At 56.8% G+C, this 23,582-nt stretch overlaps 2 protein-coding genes across 2 annotated transcripts; one reads left to right on the top strand and one right to left on the bottom strand.

Moving 5' to 3' along the window:
* Positions 1 to 443: 443 nt before the first annotated feature.
* LOC119095939 (WD repeat domain phosphoinositide-interacting protein 2) lies at positions 444 to 9,329 on the bottom strand (the record flags this gene model as incomplete). Its single annotated transcript, XM_037218792.1, is given in 10 exon segments — positions 444 to 526; positions 769 to 876; positions 1,684 to 1,760; positions 2,750 to 2,840; positions 3,141 to 3,283; positions 4,472 to 4,606; positions 4,909 to 5,103; positions 5,962 to 6,128; positions 6,711 to 6,793; positions 9,007 to 9,329. Coding segments are annotated over 10 exon segments (1,171 nt in total), but the record flags the coding sequence as incomplete, so codon positions are not given.
* Positions 9,330 to 9,908: 579 nt separating this feature from the next.
* On the top strand, positions 9,909 to 23,507 carry Hrs (Hepatocyte growth factor regulated tyrosine kinase substrate; the record flags this gene model as incomplete). Its single annotated transcript, XM_037217889.1, has 13 exons — positions 9,909 to 10,128; positions 10,789 to 10,873; positions 11,523 to 11,646; positions 12,162 to 12,299; positions 15,158 to 15,307; positions 16,915 to 17,039; positions 17,341 to 17,449; positions 17,945 to 18,043; positions 19,435 to 19,638; positions 21,134 to 21,344; positions 21,696 to 21,880; positions 22,356 to 22,494; positions 23,380 to 23,507. Coding segments are annotated over exons 1-13 (1,737 nt in total), but the record flags the coding sequence as incomplete, so codon positions are not given.
* Positions 23,508 to 23,582: the final 75 nt, after the last annotated feature.

Below are 23,582 nucleotides of genomic sequence, written 5' to 3'. Positions count from 1 at the left end.
GAAATGCCGGTCTTCGGAAGATAACTGAAAAGCCCATCTTTGGAAGGAGTTCGGTGCTCATATTAAGACCGTCTGCGGGTGGTGATTTCAGCGATGCCAACATAACCTCTGACCCATAGCCACACCTGGCGAGGCTTAACCACAGGCAGGCGTCTGAGTGGCGGGAAGTTCCCACACTCGAACCTGTCATCAGCACCGGGAGATGGCGCGGGCTACTTCCGCCTCCCCACAGCCCGGCGGCCCCCTCGTGTCGGCGTGCGGGGGTGAAACGGAGCACGGCAGTGCCCTGCACACCCTGCGCCATTTACTGAGCAGCAACACTCTGGCACATCACAGCAAACTACCCGAAACACACACGCACACAAACCCACGCACACCACCACACGCAGGAACCCACACACGCCCCGGCCAGGCCCGCCGGCAGCGGGAGAGCGGTGGCCCACCTGGTGCCGCCTGCGGCGGTGACGGGCTGTGACCCGCCTCGGGCGCCGGGTCCGTCAGCTCGCCCTCCAGCCGACCGTCCAGCCTGGCGGCCGGCCACCTCCGTCAGAGGCCGCATGACATGGCCGGACATCCGCGGCACGCGCGCTCAATCATCAAACCGTTCAGGCCGAGACACGCAAGTTTTGGAACACCGCGAGTAGCAGACAATCGTCAGTACTAGCTGAACTGTGCTTCAGCAGGCGCTGATTGCAGTGGCCACTAATCGGCCACCAACTGACCGTCCGCAAGTTACAGGTTTCGACACTGAATTATCGGGGATCTTACCTATGCTGCTTGATGAGATTGCAGTCACCACCCTCGTTGGTGTCCACGTTGTAGACGTAAAGGTAGCCGTCCGCGGCGGCCACCAGCAGCCTCAACTGCTTCTTGATCCTGCCGAGCGGAGGGTACGAGGCGGCGTCACACTCCGGCGCACACCCGGCGTACACAGTCGCGGTCAGCGCCAGCCGGCCGCGTCCCGTGTCCCGCCTCGCCCACAGACAGCCGCACAGCGACGTCACCTGGTGAGAGCCAGCCGGCCGTGTCCCGTGTCCCACCTCGTCCACAGACCGCCGCACAGCGACGTCAGCTGTTGAGAGCCGGCCGGCCGTGTCCCGTGTCCCGCCTCGTCCACAGACGGCCCCACGCCGACGTCAGCTGGTGAGAGCCGGCCGGCCGTGTCCCGTGTCCCGCCTCGTCCACAGACCGCCGCACACCGACGTCAGCTGGTGAGAGCCGGCCGGCCGTGTCCCGTGTCCCGCCTCGTCCACAGACCGCCGCACACCGACGTCAGCTGGTGAGAGCCGGCCGGCCGTGTCCCGTGTCCCGCCTCGTCCACAGACTGCCGCACACCGCCGTCAGCTGGTGAGAGCCGGCCGGCCGTGTCCCGTGTCCCGCCTCGCACACAGACTGCCGCACACCGACGTCACCTGGTGAGAGCCGGCCGGTCGTGTCCCGTGTCCCGCCTCGCCCACAGACGGCCCCACACCGACGTCAGCTGGCGAGAGCCGCAGCCCGGCGCGGGCGCCGCTGACGTCCGGCCGCGGTGGTCACTGGGTCTCGCCAGACTGTGCAGGACTGAACAAACACGGCTTCACCGGCAGCGGCGGCGGCGGCGTCTACCACAGTTCCCGACAACGGACACCGGGCCTCGGGTGAGCGCACTGTGACCTGAGGTCGCCTCCCCCCCCCCACACTCACGTGACGAGACCGCAGACGCCGCGGAGTCCGGGCACGGGCAGGTGCACGGTGGCGAACGCTCGACCCTGGTTCAGCACCTGCGGCACGGGCGCCGACACTGTCATCAACGTCGGCCGCAGCGCAGTCCCGACCGACAGACCTTCCCAGAGACGGACTTTTCCCGGTCAGACCAGACCTCCGTCGGGCGCCACCGGCAGACGGTCGGTGCAACAAGCGGTAGGCCGGCCGAGCTACGGCCGACGCAGTAATGCGAAGATGTGCCGTCTTCACACCGCGATAGTACGCGCCACTTCGCGGTCGGCCAGGCGCTGCTCGACTGCATGCACAGATGAAAGTGGGAAGGTGATATAGGACCTTGGTTACTTCTGGGGCGGGAGAAATATTCTACCCTCAATGCTGGCCCTTGATAGCTATCGGCAACATATGTAAAAACATACTCAGATGGAAGCCTATAATGCGTTTGAGCCTCAGCGACATTCAACGGGGCAGTTAAATGCACCAGGTTAACACTTTTCTGCGAATCGAAGCACAGGACTGTCGTCCGCACTCCCCACTTCTGCAGCGTCCAGCCCGACACTGCGCTCTGTAGGCCATCGATTTTCAGCGCGACCATCGTAGGAAGGGGGGGGGAGGGGGTAATACGGACCGGCATGACAATTACGCGCCTGAAACGGCCAAACACGAGCTGTGTATCCCGGCTACAGCCCACCCCGTTCACTTCCTTCAAGCCTCGCTGCAGCACGGCTGGTGGGCAATCGGCGGTGCCCGTATCCACACGTCGCGGAGGGTGGCGAAACTATCGCGTCCCCTCTCTAAACGGCGACCTCCGGCAGCGGGGCCCCATCCCGACCCAACGTCCGGCTCGAAGTCACACGACGCCCACCGGTGGGGCGACCTTCAGTCGGCCACCCCGTCAGAGGCTGGGCCGGGTCAGGCTGGGTCAGGCTGGGTCAGGCTGGGCCGGGTCAGACTGGGTCAGACTTGCCTGGGGCAGCACGTCCGGGCCCGGACGTGCTGCCCCAGGCAAGGACAAGGATGTGAGCGGCGCTGGTCCCGACTCACTAACCTCGGTGACCTGGGAGGGCAGGTAGCTGGCTGACGCCGTCACCGCCTTGCTAAGGTAGCCCATCCAGCCGCTCTCGTCCGTCTTGGCCGGCCTGTGGAGACCGCGGAGGGCCGAGTTACACGGCGCCGCTGTGCACACCTGACGGCGCCATTCACAGAGTCGTGTTGACGAGAGCCATCGACGACGTCACCCGAGGTATCCCCCGATGTGCAATCAGACATCCTCACAAAAAACATGATGACAGCGGCCATGGTGATAGCAGTAGCGGTGATAGCGGCCATGGCGATAGCGGCCGTGGTGATAGCAGCCATGGTGATAGCGGCCGGCCGTCCGAGCCTGCACCGTCCGCATCCGCCCGGCCGCTTCACAGCCGCGGCGGGCGAGGACTCACACAGGCTGCGCCACCGTCTCCGACAGCTTGAACACGTGGATGGTCTCTGTGTTGCTGCTGAGAGCCAGGAACTGCGAGTCGGGCGAGAAGCACATGCTGGAGATCTGGGCACAGCGCTTCAGGCCGCGCCGCAGCTCGTACCCCTGCCGGTTAGGTCAGGTCAGGTCAGGTCAGGTCACGGCGGGGAGGGGCAGGGCAGGGCAGGTGGGGAGAGGTAGGGCGGGGCGGGGCGGGGCGGTGGCAGGGGCGGGCGGGGGCAGGGGCGGGGCGGGGGTGCGGGGCGGGGGCGGGGGGCGGGGCGGGGCGGGGGGGCGGGGCGGGGGGGGCGGGGAGGGGGGCGGGGCCAGGACGGGCAGGGCAGGGCAGGGCAGGGCAGGGCAGGGCAGGGCAGGGCAGGGCAGGGACGAGGGGCAGGGCAGGGCCCCAGGGCTAGGGCGGTGTTGCTGCTTGACCACATCACAGTCTACACACTGCAGCAGTGTCAGTTGGGTCAGGTCAGGTCAAGAGTCGACCATTACACGGCAGCTCGAGCCACAGCAGATGAGGTCACGTCAGGTCACGCACTGACCCGAACATCGTACCCCGGTAGGCCCGGCCACGGCACGAGACACTGGACAACTTGTTCACTTGCAAAGTGCCACATACGGTCAGGTGCCTCACAGCCAATCAAGGGCAAGTTCAGAAACTTCCAGAAGACCAGCCCACTTAAAATCAGGCGCTTAGATCAGCCCGCAACGCGAGCACGTGACTCAGTCCCAGGTCAAGCATGAAGGCCGGCTGCCAAGCCGAGCGCGGCGCCCCCGCACATGTTCACGCGCCTACAACAATCGGGCACGCCGCAGCGTGTGTGCCGGGTGCGAACCACTGACGTCACTTGGGTCAGATGACGTCAGATGTCGTCAGGAGAGTGCAGACGGCGCCTCACAAGACCCGGGGCATACAGAGAACAATACCCAGCTGCTGTACCGCTCCCACCACAGGCCCACGGCCAACATAATGACGCGTCTCAAGGGCGCTGTTTTTGCCGGCCGCCGGGCGATAAAAGGCGCGGACAAAAAGCGAATGCTCCACTCACGCCGTTACCCAGCGGATCCCCGCGACCTGCGAACAAAGCGATACACCGCTGGTACCGGGGGCCTCACCCATAACACACCATCCGAGGAAAATGGACGTGGTTACCGACCGCCAATCGAGCCCGACAAAAAGACGGATAGATGGATACAACCATGACAGATCAGTGAAGAGGCGGCCGGAGAGCAAAGGCCCGTCGGGGCATCACGCTCCACCCTCCGTGACGCGGACCACCAGGGCCACGCCTCGCTCTGACTGACCTTGGACCCGTCCTTGATGTTGAAGACCCTGATGACAGTGCCCTTCTCGGAGGCGGTGGCCACCTGCGTGCCGCCGGCGTTGAAGGCCACCGCCGCCACCGGCGAGTCGTGCGCCGGCAGCATCGTCTTGGCTTGCTGCCAACAGCGGCGCCAGTGAGCGTGCGAGGCGGCGGCCCACTCCAAGTTTGGTGGTCGGGGGTCATACTCGGTCTTGGTTCCGGGGGCGAGGGTCATACCCGGTCATATCGAGGTCACAGTAGCGTGTGCGGCGGCTCCAGCCCTGACCCGAACCATCCCCGAGAGGGCGCCTTTGCTCGCGGGCAGACAACACTAGCGCCTGCCCCGTGCACCCGTGTCCATGCTTGCCACTTCCCCCTTTACCAAGCGTCGCATGACCGTCGCGCCGCCCTCTGACGCCCGCCGCCGCCGCCACTGACCAGGTTGAGGGCGTCGAACACCTGCAGCTCGCCGATGCTGGCGCTGCCCGGGTAGGCCAGGTAGCAGTAGTCGCTGTTGACGCTGAGCGCGCAGACGCCGCGCGGGTTGGCCGGCGTGTCGCGGATGGTGTGGATCAGCTTCATGTCGCGGATGTTGTGGATGTACAGCGACTCCTCCAGGCACACCACCAGACGCTGCCGTGCACGCCAGCGGTGTCATGTGGCGCGACGCGGCGGACAGACAAGTGGACGGGCTCGACACGTTCGGTTGCCTGCATGCACTAACGGCAGCCGTTCGGATCGCCGGGGAAGCTCTCTTTCAACCGGCGATATGAGGAGCGGGCACTTGGAAATGACCCCCAACGTGATACGGCAGGCTGCGACTGTGTTTTCAGGCTCACCAAACAACACGCATGTGAATGTCTGGGAAAGGCGGTAAAACCATCGACCGCAGCGAGGAATCCAACAATCTGTTCTAAAACGCTCAGGGCATAAAACAGCATAATTAAACAGGTCACACTACTCCAGATGACAGCCGAATCCAAAACTACGTCGGCGCCACAGATCACTTCTAAAAACGACGGTTCACCACGCAGACACTTCAACTAAGGATTCGAATTGCACGCCTCAAACCTCGCTAATTTTCGACCGTAAAATGAGGATGCGAGCCTTGAAAATCTGGATTGGAGTTCTAATGACCGCATGGAATCCTAATACAATAATTTAAATATGCATTTTAATGCACTATATATTACACAGCATATGTATTTATTTCAAATAAATTAAAGCCAACAGTTCTTTCTGTATGAACAGGACCACTTATTCTTTAAATAGCATGCCACTGGTTTCATATTCAGATGCACAGATTCACGTCTATCGAAATACATTCGAATCTCGAATCCCAATCCACCTATACCAGCATTCAAATCTCAAACTGCTCTAAACCCTCAGTTTTATAACGCCCACAATTGCGTCACCGGGGCTCAAAGCTACCCTATGACGTCAACCAGGGGTTCGAAGCTACCCTGTGACGTCAGCCAGTCAGCTGCTCACCGCCCTGTTTAGCCGAACGGCGACGATGGTGTTGGTGTAGTCGTACTCGCAGACCTTGGTGCCCTTCTTGAAGTGGCACACCTGGAGCCGGCGCGGCAGCGCCTGGGTCACCAAGGTCACCAGGCTGCTAGAGAAGAGCCGCTCCACGATCAGCACGTCACCGATCTCTGCCGGGGGGGGGGGGGGGGGTCATGAGGTGGCGAGGATGGGCACAGGAAGGTCACGCAAGACAACAGGCGGAATATTCTACAAAATGCTGGAGCACCACAATAGACTTCATCCTCCATTCTTCTCATTTTGCTTGCCCTTGCACTTCCACCCCCATCACTTTATGTCCTCTCCACGTTGTCACGCCCTTTCCTCTCCTCCATCCCCTCGCCCCGGCCGCCGCTCCGCGAGGCCGCCGGCTCCGGCGCCACTTCTAACAGCCAACGGGCGTCGGCTCGGGGTACACGTCACCATGGCTGACATGTTGCGCTAATCGATAACCACATGCTAGGGAGCAAAACAGCTGGGCTCAATTGTCTCCATGTTCCAATCTTGCCAGGCCATCCATCTGCAGAGACACTGCACTTAGTTCACAACCTGGGAGGGACAGATTTTGTATGCAGTATCTTTATCCCAGCATCATCATCATGGCATTACTAAACCACATGTTAATGCTCTTGCAATGTGATGGGCTCACCATTTTATTGCTCACCATGGAAGACAATTCCACTAAGGAATGACAGCTTTATTCAGGTACTTACCAACTTCATAGATTTGTTCAATCTTGTCAATGCTATTGATAGTGAACAGCCTGTACCCAATGTGGGTCCCCACTGCTAGCGAGCTGAAACACACAAAAACCTGTCACAACCTCCACTCTGTCACATGACAGGTCACATCTAATGAGGAAGGCTTTGCACATCTTAACATGGTGCAAACATGCTTGGCAGATCATCATCATATCAGTCACAGCCTGCACAAATGATTGAACACACAGCAAGAAGAGCAGCACCAAATCAAGGCAACTCAGCAGCACCAAATCAAGGCAACTGAATAGTATCCACAGTCACTGCACTACATAATGTGTAAGTAACATCAATTTTGTATCAATGAACATTGCATGAATACCATTCAGGCAAACTTCTGGACATTTTTCAAGAAATTTGTCACCTTTGCCAACAAGAAATCTGGGTCCAATACCACATTAGGCTTGCTGAATATGGTTATGCTCAGTTGACAAAAACAGAGCTTAGACAGCACATTACCAATGTCTTGACCCTAAATTAATGTCCACAACTGGTGAAATATTATAGATGCACAATGCTCACAACAGCAAAAGAGAGGGATGCAATGTGCATTGATTCTGATAGAGAAAGACCCTTGGAAACATTGTAAGGGACATTGCCATACTAATGGTTTCTGGAGCAAACATTAGGGGGCTTCACATGTTAATTTAGAAAAAAAACTGGGGATAAGGTGGTTATGAACCCTCGCCCTCAGCTGTTATTGGTAGCTTATCTAAGTTTGTCTGATTTTGTACCTTGTAGGTAGCTTTATAGCTTGAAGGTAGCATGTCTGAATTTGTCCAGGCTATTACTGATTGTCTTTCTCTATATCCAAAACCAGCATGGGTTTCACAAGCCTGTAAGAAAACACTGGGAAAAGGTCAACCAGAGATGGTTCCCAGCCAGTTGAGAAACATTTTGATTAATTGTGGAAAGATGCATGGATAAAATAATGATGGTAAAGTGAATATATGTGGGTAAAATCACAATGATAGAATGAGGGATACATGGATAAAATGCACCAGCCAAATTGTGTTCACCTCCTCCTTTTGCAATGTTCACTGCTTCATACCAATGCACATGTGACATGACTAAGTGATCACAACAGGTGTATTTAACAATCAATTATTTATTGTTGATTATCAACAAAATAGTAATCCACCCACAACCAGCAAGGCAACTGAGAGCCAGTCCAACATGCTGAACATAAGAAAAATGCATTCAAACAAGTAGCATTCTTTGAAATAGACAACAAACCCAGCCTCAGAACCTCAAAAACTCAAGAGGATGCATGCAATTTCCAAGCTTTTTAAAAATTTACACAGCCAGCATTAATCCTGTTTGCTGGTACCAATGCAAAGTATCCTTGCACTGTTTGGGACAAACCATTGCCTGGCACTTTTTTTCATTGAGTACCTGCGGACCACCTTGCACAATCTTTCTCCTACTTTTCTTATCTGAGCCCATATCAATTTAAGAAAAAAGTACAAAATTTTATGGTCAAGGTCATGCTATTTTCACAGCCTTTCACAGCTTTACCTAGGCCATGTGCATATAACTCCGGTTATATTTGGCCTCTGCTAGCAATGTGTTCTCAAATGGTTATGTTTATGTTTGCTCCTTTTCTACACAACATTGTCAATGATGACATTCATTTCTTGTTGTGTTTAGACTTGATGATGCCTGTACCTTAACTGCAAGTAACATCCGCCATGAAAAGTTATCATATGCCAATAACCAAGAGTGACCTTGATATACAACTGACTAAGTAGATAGTTGACATAGGCAAAACACTTGCAGCATGTAGTCAGAGGTTAAATCCAGCATTGTGACTTATCAAATTTGTATATGCTGCAGCAGAGGCAATGTCTGGGCCCATTGCATACCATGCAAAAAAATATCACAAACAACAAAGGCTGACCTTGAACTTCACTAGGAATTAACTTTAAAAATAGCTGTTCAAATCAGTGCGACAACATCTCACAGCACGAGAATGCAGAATTCAATGAACCTGGACAAAAGTTTTCGCAGCAGGGAGTACACCCCTGATTACTTGACCCAGAACCTATGGCTTTATGCGACTTGGTCACTTTAACCCACTTTTGGTCATGATTACATAGACCATGAAATATGTCTTCATAACAAGGTCAATGGTCCTTTTTCATCTGCTACTGCCCCCCATTACATGAAAGAGCAAATAAAAGCTTCAGACAGTGGAACATGGTAAACTGGTCAAAACATGCAACACCAAACAGAAACAGAAAATTCTCACCTGTAGTCTTGGTTGAAGTTGACAAAACGCACTTTTGCCATTCCAGCACTTACAGTTGGCTGGTCATCCCCTACACCCACAGGATTCATTTTGGCGAGTTGTTTGTAGGGTGCAGCAAGATGTTACCTATCCAAAACAATACTGAGAAGCACCCTACATTTGCAGCTGAAACGTCATAAGGACGCCCGCCAACAACTCACGGCTCTTTGTCAAGCCTGTTACCTTATCATAGACATACAACCATTCAGCTAAAACAAACTAAATTCATCTCACCCAGACTGGCAACCACCCCAACCTCAAACCCCGTACAACAGCTGCACTATTCGCACTGTTTACAAAGGCAGACGGTTTTGAAACATTACGCAATTCAGCCGTCTTTCTTTTGTTTACTATTTGGTATCCGCTACAAACAGTAGGATTCTTTAACAGCCTTACGGAAATGAAATAGATTGCGAGTTATAAATTAAGGGGAATTTCTTGAATGCCTCCCTGATATTTAAATTCGAATCATATTCCACTGAGCGTTCAATATTTCGCATACAAATTGATGTGTTAAATTCCTTTACTTATCGAAAATTTGGTACTTTTTACTCATTCGCCGCTTACGTAGCAGCTGCGTCATATACGGCTAGACTATTGAGTACTTTTATCACCATGACAGCCATTGCTATGGAGTCAACAGCGCCCCTGGAGGGGTCTTTGGGATAGTCAGATCTCACCAGAAACTGAATAGAATATGTGTCAAAAAATGTTATAAAATTTCATAATAATGTTTTTAGAAATTTGATTCTCCTATTTTGTTTAATGAACGAAATATAGAGAGAGCGAAATCTAAAGATATACATGGGTTGTCTTTATGCATCGCTACGCATGGGATATGGCGATGGTCGTGTGGTATTGCGGGGTTTGGGTCACTGCGTTTGATGTTGTGGTTAGGTGGCGAATTTTGATGTTAAGGGGCCTGTCGGTGTCTTTCTAAATCATACTTTCAGATTTAACGATTCCTTGCCTGTTGAGGCCGCTTACGAAAAACGTGCTTACGTATAGTGCTGCAGTACAGGAGCCGACTGAGCTAAGCGAGGATGTTGAGATCATCATCGGCAACCTTTGATAAGCTCTTGGGTAGGTTCACGAACCATTTTATTGGCTGTACTATTGTTAAGTGTGATAGTTTTCTGTCATGCTATGCATTAGTCCCAAGTAGGTTTTTAATAAGCCGTCACCTCTGCATCATATCAAACTTCCAATAATTTGTCTACTGTGTCAAATGCTTTTTGATGTCTTTGTGCTGCACCTGGAGCATGCATGCATTTAACTGAGGCAATGCCAAACTGCACTGAATTTTAAAATTGGAAAAAACTGTTCCTCATTGAAAACCTTAACATCAGAATTTGTTGAAGTATTGTGTTTATATCATAAAACTAGTGACAAGCCTGCATCAAACTTAAGGCTGTTATATTTACTCGCTCTTCAGTTGTATGGATGTCGCTGCCATGCTAGATATGTTTCATGCATTTTTTGATCTGGACAACACACAGGTAGCATTTTGAAGTCAGCACCTTGTACCACTTGTTGACTGTTTGCAGATGTAGTGCAATAGTGGCCTAAACATGGGCTCATGCAGGACAAAGCAGTGGTGATAAATTGGTTGTAAAATACCTGTTGCACTTTATGTGCTAGGCATAGCAGGGGTTGCCAAGTAATTCAAGCAGGGTCAATTGTCAAGAGTTAAATATGATAGCTGCCTCGGCATTGCAAGGTGTTCTGCCTTGTATATTGCAGAGAAAGCCACCAGCCACCTGCTGCTGGAGCCTGACTGGTCAGCCAACCTGGCCATCTGTGACACCATCCGACAGGGTGATGTGCAGTGAGTCACTGCTCCTTTGCACTCATGACCATGTGCTTGTGCTTCATGTGCTTCATGTGCTGCAACATGTGCTTCAGGGAGACCTGCCGGGAATTTCATAGTGCGAGATCAGTGTCCTGCATAGTTGTGATATATTTATGCAAGGAAACAAGAGCATAGTTTTGAAGAGTGAGTGGGGTGGGGGGGGCGGAACCCACAAACATGAAATGTGCCCCAAAAATTTACCATCAAATGGGTGTTCACCATATTTGGCACATGTTTTGCAGTGATTTGTTCTTTCTTCTTCCTTTTTTGATTCTCTGCTTATTCAATCGTCTTTTTTATCTCAGTTGGGAGAAGGGCTGAAGCCTTTTTGAATCACTTTAACTCAGTTGGAAGTGGGGCTGGAGCCCCCTCCCCCAACTGAATAAGAAGCAACACTCCAGCAAGGCAAATATATTGAACCATATTTGTCCAGCTTTGTTGTGTGTGACTTGGCACCTCATGCATAGCAATGAAGTCTCAGACATTTACAAGAGTATTCTTGCTGCAGCTGGTAAGGAGCATTGCGACCATACCATTTAGACCCCACTAATTTCATTCGCCTAATCCCTGCAGTCTTCATGTACCCCATCTAGGTGACAGTAACAGTATTCACCATTATTGCCAGAGCCAAGTATGCTGTGCTGGCTGTCAAGAAGAAGCTCTATCATGAGAATCCGCATGTGGCCGTGTATGCCCTCTGTGTGCTGGAGGCCATGATGAAGAACTGTGGTGCACCAGTCCATGATGAGGTGGGTCAGTCAGTGCAGGGCAGGATGGCTGGTGGGTCTGGCTGCCTTAGGTGGCAGGCATGGCCACTGCCAGCTCATGGCCTGGCTGCCATTAGTCCTGCTAACATGCGGCAATGTGGGTTACCTGTGCAACATTGTTTTTTGGTGTTTCCCATGCTGACAAAGCCCCCAATGCTGCAGCTGTGGGTTAGGCCAGTCAAAGTTGGTCGGCGCTGGTACCAAAAATTCAGCACCAGTATCATATTCAGTATGGTACTGAAATTCAATGTGGTTAGTGCTGAGTATCATGTCCTGCCAGTGGCAGAGTCTTAACATTTCTCACGCTCGTCCGCTTGTTTTGAGTCGGATGCGTTGACGTCGGCGCCGTGCGTGGAGGCGGCCTGCCCCTGCGTGCGGGCCCAGTGGTGCGTCGTTGGTGTTACCTTCCGGGCGTGGCTGGGCCGTACATGCCGAAGAGCACCTCTTTAGCACACGGCGGACGGGGTTGTGACCTGGTGGCCGCTCGCTTCCGCCAGGTGGGTCAGTTCCCTTTCATGCTGGAGATGCGAGAGCTGGCGGTGAAGGCGCCCGACATCGTCAAGGAGAAGCTGCTGGAGCTGCTGCAGACCTGGGCGCACGTATTCCGTCAGTCGACCAAGTACCGCGCCGTGCAGGTGAGCTAAGCGGTGATGCTCGCACCCCGTCCCACATGGGACCTATTGAACCGACTGAAAAAGGAATCCTTGGAAGCAACTGTTTGAGCCATTCGACTTTGCATCGATAGGTTATTACTCCCTGGGCTTATGATGGGAGGTAGTCATAATCCCAAGTGTGAAACCAGGAAAGGATGGTTCCACTTCCGACCCATTTCATTACTGTCCGATTTCCTGGGCTTCGTCCATGAGCGGACTACTTCAGAGAAGGGTCAACAGCTGTCTAATGTGGTATCTTAAGACTCACAGACGTGTTTCGAATGCCCATGGCAGGTTTTGAAACAGCCGATGCTCTGTCGGCATCGTAACGGGTTTGGATACAGCCATAGGACACTCCCAAACGAAGACTATCCGGTCGCTAGTCGTTGATCTGGAGCGGGCGTACGATACCGCCTGGCAACGTACCGCTTCCACGATACCGCCTTCTTCCCAGGGTGCACACGTTTCGTCCTTACGGCTATCTAACACTTCATTCAACACTTGTTACAGATTTTTCGGGGTTCCATTGGGTGGTATATTGTCGGACCGCTGCGACCAGAGAACGGTTTTTCTCAAGGGAACGTGCTTAGTGCAAGTCTTTTTGCTCTGTTGATAGATGATACAGCTGAATGTCTGCTACCCACCATAAGTCGATCCCTGTTTGTGGATGACTTTGCCATCTGGTATGCAGCGTCAACGATGACATCTTCGGACGGATTTGGCTGTGCCTGAAGCGACTGAGCGGGTCAAGTCTGGAGAATCTTTTGGAAATTTTGACCGCCAAAACCAAATTCATAAACCTCTGTTCACGACCTGAGATGGTAAATGTCCTGAGTTGTGACTTTGCGGTTCAACTGTTTCAGTCTGTAATGAGACTGGGCTTCTTGGCATTGCATTTTACCGTCGATGATAGACTATAAAAACGGTAAGGACTGAGTGCCTGAAGCGCATCAAGGGACATGCAAATTATATATTGGCCTTTGGAGTTCATGATTACATGGATGAGGCTGTCCAGAGCTTTAATCCGCTTGTTTACGTTAGCCCCGTTTACGACACCGGCAGGGTCTGACACGGACCACCGTGTTTGTGTTTGAATAGCCGCTGGAGTTTTCTGTACAGGTCGCGCAACAGATTTACTGGTGAAGGCGAATGAACTGTCTGTTTCTTAGAATGGGACTTCTGTAGGCTATGCCTGACTTCATTCACGCCATGTCATGCCATGCTCTAGTCATGCCGTGGAACGGATCTCGCACTATGATGACTCGCTTCAAGCAACTGTGCCGGTGGTATCGCAAACACACCAGATTGTGACTCATGTCCTGACTGTGACGTGCGGCCGTTTCTGTCATGACGTCACTAGGGCTTCGTAAGCATAATGCCCTCGCCTCCGCTGCCGCGGGGTCGGTTAGACGCAAACACACCAGATTGGCATGCTCTATTATATGCTCTATTATTGGCATGCTCCATGCTCTAGTCATGCCGTGGAACGGTTCTCGCACTATGATGACTCGCTTCAAGCAACTGTGCCGGTGGTATCGCAAACACACCAGATTGTTGACTCATGTCCTGACTGTGACGTGCGGCCGTTTCTGTCATGACGTCACTAGGGCTTCGTAAGCATAATGCCCCTCGCCTCCCGCTGCCGCCGGGGTCGGTTAGACGCAAACACACCAGATTGGCATGCTCTATTATATGCTCTATTATTGGCATGCTCCATGCTCTAGTCATGCCGTGGAACGGATCTCGCACTATGATGACTCGCTTCAAGCAACTGTGGCGGTGGTATCGCCAACACACCAGACTGTGACTCATGTCCTGACTGACGTGCGGCCGTTTCTGTCATGACGTCACTAGGGCTTCGTAAGCATAATGCCCTCGCCTCCCGCTGCCGCCGGGGTCGGTTAGACGCGGCCCGGTGCACGTGGGGCTTCCCTGCCGGAGCGTGTGGGGGCCGCTCTCTCGCTCTGCCCAGCCGCGTGAGGCGGCGGCGGCGCTGTGCTTGCGCGGGCTGTGCCGTGCGCGGTCGGCCCCACTCTGCGCACGTGCCCGTGTGGGTGTGGAGACTGGGAGGTGCCACGGCGCGGCCTGTCTACAGTGTCAGTGTTGGGCTGTGCGCTGTGGGACTCGAGCTGCCGAGCTGGGGCTGTGGGAAACGTAACGGCGGGCCGCTGAGGTGTGCACGGAATGTTGTGATTCTGCTGTTGGTCGTGTGAGGATTGAGGAGCTGGCACGTTGAGCACTGAGGTGCCATCCCTTTGTTTTAGTACCATTATGTTTGCTGTTTATGTTTGCTGTTTATGTTTGCTGTTTTGCTGTATGGTTATGGGGAGGTGTCTCGGCGGGCCGTGTTTGAGATGCCACCGCCGTGTTATGCCACGCGGGCATTGCCAGTGCGTCACATTAACCGCTATCCCCGGCGCCATTGTGTTATGTTCCTCTCTGGGTCGTGCAGGGAGTGGGCCGTTGTTGTGCACGCTTTCCGTATGAGGGCTGTGTTGTGCAATGTTCTTTGTTGTGTCGGCATCTGCCGGGCATCACGGCGAGCTCTGCGGGTGTCTTCAGCGCTGTGTTCTGAGCGGGAATGGCTGCACGCGAGGAGTGTGCCCCCGGCGACATCGCAAGCTAACATCGTTCCAGCGGCGTGTCTAGAGGTGCCACAGTTTGCTTCGTCTAGAGTAGCGGTGCCGTATCCGCGCGTTCTCCGTTTTCGAACGAGAGGGGTGTGGCCGGGGATCCCGTCAGGACACCCGGCGCCGGGGCGTGAACAGCCTCCCCCGGTCGAGTCGAGCCGAAGCGATGGCTTCCACTCCCCTAGACTGACGCCGCCGCCGCCGCCGCAGGACACGGTCAACGGCATGCGCCAGGAGGGGTTCAAGTTTCCGGCGCTGCGGGTGTCCGAGGCCATGTTCTCGGCCGAGACGGCGCCGGAGTGGGCCGATGGCGAGGTCTGCAACCGCTGCCGCGACGCCTTCACCACCTTCACCCGAAAGGTACGGCCCGTGCAGGCTGGCACCGCTGCCGCGACGCCTTCACCACCTTCCCCAGAAAGGTATGGCCCGTGCAGGCTGGCGCCGCGACCGATAGTGCCGTCACCACCTTCACCAGAAAGGTACGGCCCGTGCAGGCTGGCGCCGCGACCGATGGCGCCGTCACCACCTTCACCAGAAAGGTACGGCCCGTGCAGGCTGGCGCCGCGACCGATGGTGCCGTCACCACCTTCACCAGAAAGGTACGGCCCGTGCAGGCTGACGCCGCGACCGATGGTGCCGTCACCACCTTCATCAGAAAGGTACGGCCCGTGCAGGCTGGCACCGCGACCGATGGTGCCTTCACCACCTTCACCAGAAAGGTACGGCCCGTACAGGCTGGCGCCGCGGCCGATGGTGCCGTCACCACCTTCACCGGAGCAGCGTGGTCCGACGGACCTGTATCGTGGCGCGGTTAGCACCCATGTGGTTGGTGATGCGGCCCGTTAGTAGGCGGTGGTGACGAGCATCGGGGTGGCGGCCCCACCAGCGGTGCTTCACCAGCGGTCACCGCCTGGCGAGTACCAACCTGCTGTCTTTGGATCTAGCCGTCGGGTCGAAAGATTGAGAGAGTAGTTGAAAGGGCAGCTCAATCTCAGTCGACCATTGACAATTTGAAATATTTACCTCGTCGAATTGCGTCGCGTATGTTTTAAAAACGAACAGTCATTAACATTTTCGTAAGTCTTAAATGCGCTCCAGCCCCGTCGAATTGGTTGTATAGCTTGGCGACTGGCACCACATGAAACTGCAAGTGTCTTGTTTTTCGTTGTTTTCGTGTTTGTGTTTTTTTTTTGTAATTGTGCCCTCATGTCGACAAAGGAAGGAGTGGGTTAAGGTCAGGTCATTCGACTTAGTTATCTGCTCTTACGGTTTAAATAACTTGTACGAAGTTGTCACTGATGTAGAGATGTGCTAGCTATGTCGGCGTAGTGATAAAAACGGCTGTTAAAATCTGTCTTTTTATGCTTGAACAGTGATTTGACATGAGCTCTGCTGGTCGACTGGTGCGATCTCGTATTCGATAACCACTGCTAACGAGTTTAACCAGTCAAAGGTACCAGCTAAATCAAGACAACCCAGAACACAAACGGGAACTGCAACTTGCTGCATGTAACAGGAAGATAGACATGCAAGGCTACACCGATTATATCTTAACGCTGACCATGAACAAGCTTTGTCATTCTGCTAGAGGAAGGTTGAAAACTGCGTGGACTTACCTGAAACGGCTGGGAAGTTATTCCCGCAACGCGGGAGGGGAGGGGAGGGATGGGACGGAGGCACTGCTATTCCCCAGATGCATGCGGACTAGGGGCACATCAAACACGAGCGTCATATCGTTTGTGCCGGTTCCCGGCGTCAGGTGTTGTGTGGCAACGTGGAGTCGGAAGTCTTGCGAAGAGCCTGCTTTCCCCCGGAGCGCGATCGTCGGGCGTGTGTCGGTCTACTCGCACCGCCCGCTGGCCGCAAACTGGGCCGCCGCAGCTGAAGTCGGGGCCGGTCTGGCGGGTCCTGCCGCTCGGTGCCACCGCACGCGCATCCCTCACTCGTCTCTCCCTCCCTCTGCGCAGCACCACTGCCGCGCCTGCGGCCAGGTGTTCTGCGGCAAGTGCTCCAGCAAGACGTCCAACATCCCCAAGTTCGGCATTGAGCGCGACGTGCGCGTCTGTGACCCGTGCTTCGACCAGATCAACAGGTGGGACCGGTCGCCGGAGCCTCGCTGCCTCGCGGCGGGCGGCGGCACCGCAGTGGCGACCTGGCGGGCCAGCCGAGGGGGAGGGTGACCGTCAGAGGTCACCCGCTTCTGCGGGCCGTCAGTCGTAGACAGTTGCAAACGTTCATGGCAAGGCAGGCGTATGTATTTCAATAGTGGTCATTGGCCATTGGTCCTAATGAAGCGTAGATAATCCGGTGACATGTCAACCGTTTCACGCGTCGCTGACGACGGAGGGCTGTGTTTTAGTGGCCGCTTGTAGCAGGCTCTTGCTCTCCCTCAGACCGTCCGCCGGGCAGCCGCCGAAGGGCAAGCCGTCGTCGTCGTCCTCGGGCGCCGACTCTGACCTGCCTCCGGAGTACCTGGCTAGCCCGCTTTCCAAGCAGTCGCAGGTGGGAGCGGTGGGAGCGGCGCTAGGCGTCGCTTCAGTCGCGGCGGGGAACACTGGTGCGCTCTGACCCGGCGAGCTGTTTCTGAATGGTCTGCTAAGCTCAGATCTGTTGATCGGTTGACGTGAGGCCGTTAGACCTCGTGTTCTGCTGATATAAATCGTGTTGACTTTGGCGCCGATTATTTGCTGACTTCAGAACCGACGGCATGTTCCACCCAGAGCTCGACCTGTTGACTTCAGAATCGTGAACGTGTCGGCAAACCTGCTGACCTCCAGACTTGTGACTAACATGTTGGATTCAGGTCTATTCACCTGCTGATTTCGAAAGTGACGATCCGTTTAACCCAGGACAGCCGCCAACCTGCTGATTGCCAACATGCCTGACGACTCCAGGCATGATGCCTATCAGGTTTGCTCACTTTAGCCGTGTTGACGTGGACGTGATGACCTTTGGCTCCAAACCCACTGCCCTGTTGACTTGGGGGCGTGGTGGCAGGCGCCGCCACCGCGCAAGACGGATGAGGAGCTGAAGGAGGAGGAGGAGCTGAACCTGGCGCTGGCCATCTCCCAGTCGGAGGCCGACGCCGCCAAGGAGGTGAGCCGTGCCCCGGCCCGCGGGCCTTCACCGCGGGGGAGACCGGGCCGTACTCCGGCCCGCAGGGCTCCGCCGCGGGGAGACCCTGCCGAGGCCGCTCTGCTCTGCTGGTCATGCCGTCACTCTGGCCTGGTCGGGCTGCGCTGTTGGTGGGTCGTCCCCGTAACCCTGCTTTCGGGCAGCTGTTCCCGGTCCGTGTCCGCACGTAACGGGCACGCGCTCTCTTAAGTCTGGTGGGATGCAAGTGTTGTGGCGTCTTTAGAGGGCTGACTGCATCACCAGCCATGCGTCCAGCCGTCTGTTGTTAAATATGGTGCCATTTCTAGGTACTGTGCAGTCACTGTGTGTCCCTTTGGATATGAAATTACCCGGGGATGTGTTTTGGATTTGATTTGAATGCCCCACATACTGAACGTTGGGCGGCAGCGTGGGCGCCACCTGTCCGCAAAGTCGCCTTCGCGTCGCTCATATTGGAGCGTTTTGATAAAAGTAGCGACGGCGAGGCGGAGCTGTTTTGCGCGTCTCCTGTCCGGCGCCGCCGCCCCGTGCCGCTGCGCGTGGCCCGCGCGGCCGGGCGCGACGCCGCCCCCGGCCGCGGTCCGGCGTCTGACCAGCGGTCGTGCGTTGGCAGAAGGCGCGGGGTGCCGGCCGCTCGTACGGCGGCCGCAGCTCGCCGGCCAGCTCGTCAGGCGCGGCGGGCGGCGCGCTCAAGTCGGCCATGAAGGTAAGCAGCCGCCGGCCGACCCACGCCCCTCCACCCGCGGGCCGCTGCGCGCTGTGTTCAGCGGGTCGCGGTGGAGTTCATGGAGCCACCTCTGTGAAACAGTGTGCCGTGAACCCGCGGCCTGTGAACCCATGCCTTTGAAGCCCATGTGTCATGTGCTTATCACTGATGGGACCACGGCGCATGAGCCCGTGCTTGCCGGCGGACGTCGCGGGCTCAGCGTTAAGCTGTGTGGGGTGCTGACGTCGGTACGGTAGGGGGAGGGGGCACGCATTTGCCCGTGGCGGCCACTGTGTGACTAACGAAGCCATGGCGTGACCAAAACGACACTGCACTCGGCGAGCAGCGTGATGCTTTTATGGGGACACGAGCTGGGTCCTGGTGCATCATCCCCCGTGCCGGTGACATATGGGGCGGCCAGTGCACGGCCAGCGGCAGGGTGTCTCGTGCTGGGCGTCGTCGCCGCCACCCCCCCCCCCCCCGCCTCCCCAGTCAAGCTCTGGCGGATGCCTGGCGCACCACTGGAGGCGCCGTCGGCGGCCCTGTCCCGGCCGTCGCCGTCCGCGGCTGTGCGGTGTCGCGCCGCGCTGTAGCGGCGAGCACCCGCCCGCCGAGCGCCCGCGTGACGGCCGTCACCACAGCGGATGTCGCCGCGCCGTTTCAGCGCGGCGAGGCGCCGTCCGAGCGCGACCCGCAGGCCGACCCGGAGCTGGCGCGCTACCTCAACCGCTCTTACTGGGAGGCCCGCCAGGAGGCGCCGCAGTCGCCCACGGCGCCCGCCCCGGCCGCCTCCGTGTCGGCGCCGGCCGTCTCGGCGCCGGTCACCACGGCGCCCGCCGTCGCCGAGGCGCCCTACAAGGTGGTCACGCAGGTACGCGCATGCCCCGGCTGTCACCGAGCGTGCCGCCGGCGACGCTGCACGAGGTGGTGACGCGCAGGTGCGTGGGGTGCGCGCGCCCGCTGTGGCTGAGTGTACCGACAGGCGCGGTGGAGGTGAGGCGCATGCGCTCACGCACACACCTTTGCATGAGACTGTCCGGATAATGGGATGGATAGGTAACGTACATACGTCCTTACTGACCCCGGCGGCCTTCATACGCCCTTACCTTACTGAACAGGTAAACAGATAGCGTACGTTTGTTCTGAGACGTGCCCATGCTACCGCGGCCAGAGAGACGCGGTACTGATGGTTATCACACGGGCCATGAGATCACGTGGTTGTCACAAGGGTACGCGGAGGAACCACTGACACCGACTCAAAAGTCGGCTCCGAACAGTAGAGGGCATCTACAGAAACACCTGTCACGGCCACAGTTAGAAGTGGTTCCACCCCGGCTTGAGAAAACGGCCGCGCGCTCTTGAGTGGACTCTGATTCCGACTCAAGAGAATGTTGAGCAGTCCAGGAACGATGCCGGCAGTGTGAATACGAAATACAGTGGTTGTGCTCGCGGCACAGCATCAACGGAACATTCGTAACATTATTTGCAGCTTCATCTGCCTACCAACGGTATGTTCTGTCAGCTTGCCGGACCGCCCTGCCATGAACGACTCATCTGGCTGGCGGGCGTGTACTGATTCCTCTGTTATGTTTCATTATTGGCGAGGAGTCCTGTCGCGATCGTGACGCGTGCGATTCAACGGCGAGATCCCTGTGAATCTGATTAGATAAGCCGCTATCTTCGGCGCGGCCCATTGTTGGGCCCATCACTGAGCTGCGCGGACAGTCATTAGACCTCAGTCTCCATCCTCAGTCTCCAGCAGCGCCGTATCCCGCAGCGATGGTAAGGGCTGACGGCGGAGACGCCTGCCGTTTCACGGCGGCAGTCTTGGCACGCGTTGAATTGTAGAGCGTGACTTACGAGCAGCATCTTTAAACATTTTAACGATGTGGACCATGTTCTGAAACGTGCCGAGTGTGTCTCTTGCTCGGTTTGATGGCTGGCATGCGTCTACTTTGATATTCTGCCGGAAATTCCGCCGTTTTAATGTCATAGGCACTTTCAACGCATTGTGCCTTTAGCGCCTCAAAGCAGTTGTTTTCACCGTAAAGCCGGTGATGATCCCGACACAGCACCATGACCAAGGGCCGTCTCCGGTAGGATTTCACGTGTCAGGCCTGCATGCGGCTGGTCTGGTTTGTGGTCTGGGTCAACGGCCAGGACGTGTCCTCTTTACGAAGGATGTGTCCCCCTCAAGAAGGACGTGTCCCTCACGGCCTGGACGTGTCCCCTCACGACCCGAGCACTTCTTTCCACTTGGGCATGCCACCCCATGGTCGTGTCAAATCGCTGATCTCAGCCCCTGTCAGAACATCTGCGCTCGCGGTCTACACGTGCTTCTGACTCCCCCTGCCCCCGCGCCGCAGACGTTCCAGAACGGTGCAGCTGACCAGCAGCTGGACCAGTTCGTGGCCACCATCTGCTCGCAGCTGGAGATCTTCGTCAACCGCATGAAGTCCAACTCGTCCCGCGGTCGGCCCATCGCCAACGACTCGTCGGTGCAGACGCTCTTCATGAACGTGACGGCCATGCACTCCCAGCTGCTGCAGAACATCCAGCTGCAGGACGACCAGCGCGGTGAGAGGCCGACGGGGCGTGGGCGGCTGCGGCGGCCTCAGTCTGCCTGGTCGGTCAGCGGGAGTCTGCCGCCGCCGCGCCGTCCGTCGGCGACCGTGCCGGGACGTACGCTCCCGTGCACAGCCTGAGCCTCATGCTTTTCTATACGAATCCACTGCGAGCTCCGTGGACTTGTATGGAAAAGCAGCTCACGGCGTAGCCCACGACACGTAGAAAAGCACGTGACCCACGGTGTTCGCAGCACGGTTCCTATGCTGGGAACGCCGTGGGCTACGTGCCGCTCTAAAGAGCAGAAGGCGGTCGCGTCTTGGCCAAGCAGCGCGCCTGACGCCAGTCCCCGCCCGCCGGCAGTGCACTACGAGGGCCTGCAGGACCAGCTGGCCCAGGCGCGGGACGCTCGCGCCGCCCTGGACGCCCTACGCGAGGAGCACCGCGACCGGCTGCGGCGCGAGGCGGAGGAGGCGCAGCGCCACCGTCAGATGCAGATGATGCAGAAGCTGGAGATCATGCGCAAGAAGAAGCAGGAGTACCTGCAGGTAGGCGGCCGGGCGGCAGCGCGGCTGGTGGCGGCCGGACGCGGGACGCGATGCTGTTGAGGACGTGAGGGTGTGTGTTATTGTGACCTTCAGCCATCGTCGGTCGTCGAAGGTCAGGGTTACAGGCACTGGAAAGGCTATTTCAAACTTTGAAACGCCAAACAAGCATTTGCTGCTGACTTCGGCGTCCGGAGCATGCATGTCACGTGATATCCGTTCACAGGTCACGTGACCGCGGTGTTTCCATGGAGGGTACTTGACGTCTGTGTCACAGTCTCTGAGTCAACAGCTGGAGTACTGTGATCCATCCAAAACCCTGCACGTTTTCACTCGGCTGGACTACTTCCCGCCCCAGTGGAGTTTCTGTCGGCTTCCGCGGCGGCGTTCCGTGGCGCGCTGCGTTGTGGCGGCTCCCGCGTCCCTGGCGCGCCCCCGCCGCCGCCCCGCGTCACACCCGCCCTCCGTCCCCCGGCAGTACCAGCGCCAGCTGGCGCTCCAGAGGATGCAGGAGCAGGAGCGGGAGATGGCGCGGCGTCACGAGCAGCAGTACATGTGGTCCAACCCGTACCAGCCGCAGCCGCCGGCGGCGCCGTGGGGTGCCCAGGTGGCGCCAGGTTAGTGACGCCGCCCCTGCGCTCATGCACGCCTGTCTGAGAGGGTGTCGGCGCACAGTGCCCTCGGCTGCTGGAGGAGCCGAGCTTCCTGTCTGAGAGGGTGTTGGTCCACAGTGGCATCGGCTGCTGGTGGAGCCGAGCCTCCTGTCTGAGAGGGTGTCGGCGCACAGTGCCCTCGGCTGCTGGAGGAGCCGAGCCTCCTGTCTGGGAGGGTGTCGGCGTACAGTGCCGTCGGCTGCTGGAGGAGCCGAGCCTCCTGTCTGAGAGGGTGTCGGCGCACAGTGTCATCGGCTGCTGGAGGAGCCGAGCCTCCTGTCTGAGCTGCTGGAGGAGCCGAGCTGGGGTGGAGTGTGTCGGTGACCGCAGGCGTGCCTGCTGGGGCTCCCGGGCCCTCCGTGCACGACGTGGGAGCGGCTGGCGGCTTAGACATATTGACAGGCAGAAAGGGCCTACTGCAGATGGCGTGCGGGCAGATTAGGCTCCGTACGTGCAAATGGCATCGAATTAGGAATTTCGTTGGAATTTTATCGAAATTTCATCGTTCTTCGGAAGAGCGCAAAAGTCATGGTGCAACTGCAATGGCATGGAAGGCCGATGCTCCAGGGGGATTTTGCCTTAAATGCGTGTATTTTGTTCATCTAAAAGGTGCAAAGGTCATGGTGTAATGACAGTTGCATGGATGACCGGTGCGCCCGGAGGGTTCCGCCTTAAAGTCGTGTGTTCATGTATGTATGTGAGTCAGTCGGCGTTGTCCGAGGTCTTCACTCAGTTATGCATCCGAGCGCCGGTCTTCCCACGCCCTGCTGGAGTTCACTGTCATGCTCGTCCCTCCGCTGCCTGCCGGCTGTGGGCCCGTTCTGACCTGCACCCGCCGCCCACCCACAGGGTACGGCCCGCCGGAGGGGTACGGCGCCCCGGCCGAGGGGTACGGCCCCCCGCCGGAGGGGTACGGTGCCCCGGCCGAGGGGTACGGCCCCCCGCCGGAGGGGTACGGCGCTGCCACCGCCGCCGAGGGGTACGGGCCGCCGCCGCCGACCGGCGGCTACCAGCCGCCGCCGTACTCGGCCTTCAACATGCAGTCGGTGTCG

This window comes from Pollicipes pollicipes, unplaced genomic scaffold (genome assembly GCF_011947565.3).
Source record: "Pollicipes pollicipes isolate AB1234 unplaced genomic scaffold, Ppol_2.1 Scaffold_4219;HRSCAF=4965_pilon_pilon_pilon, whole genome shotgun sequence".
Lineage (NCBI taxonomy): Eukaryota > Metazoa > Arthropoda > Thecostraca > Pollicipedomorpha > Pollicipedidae > Pollicipes > Pollicipes pollicipes.
This window is presented reverse-complemented; position numbering and strand designations above follow the sequence as displayed.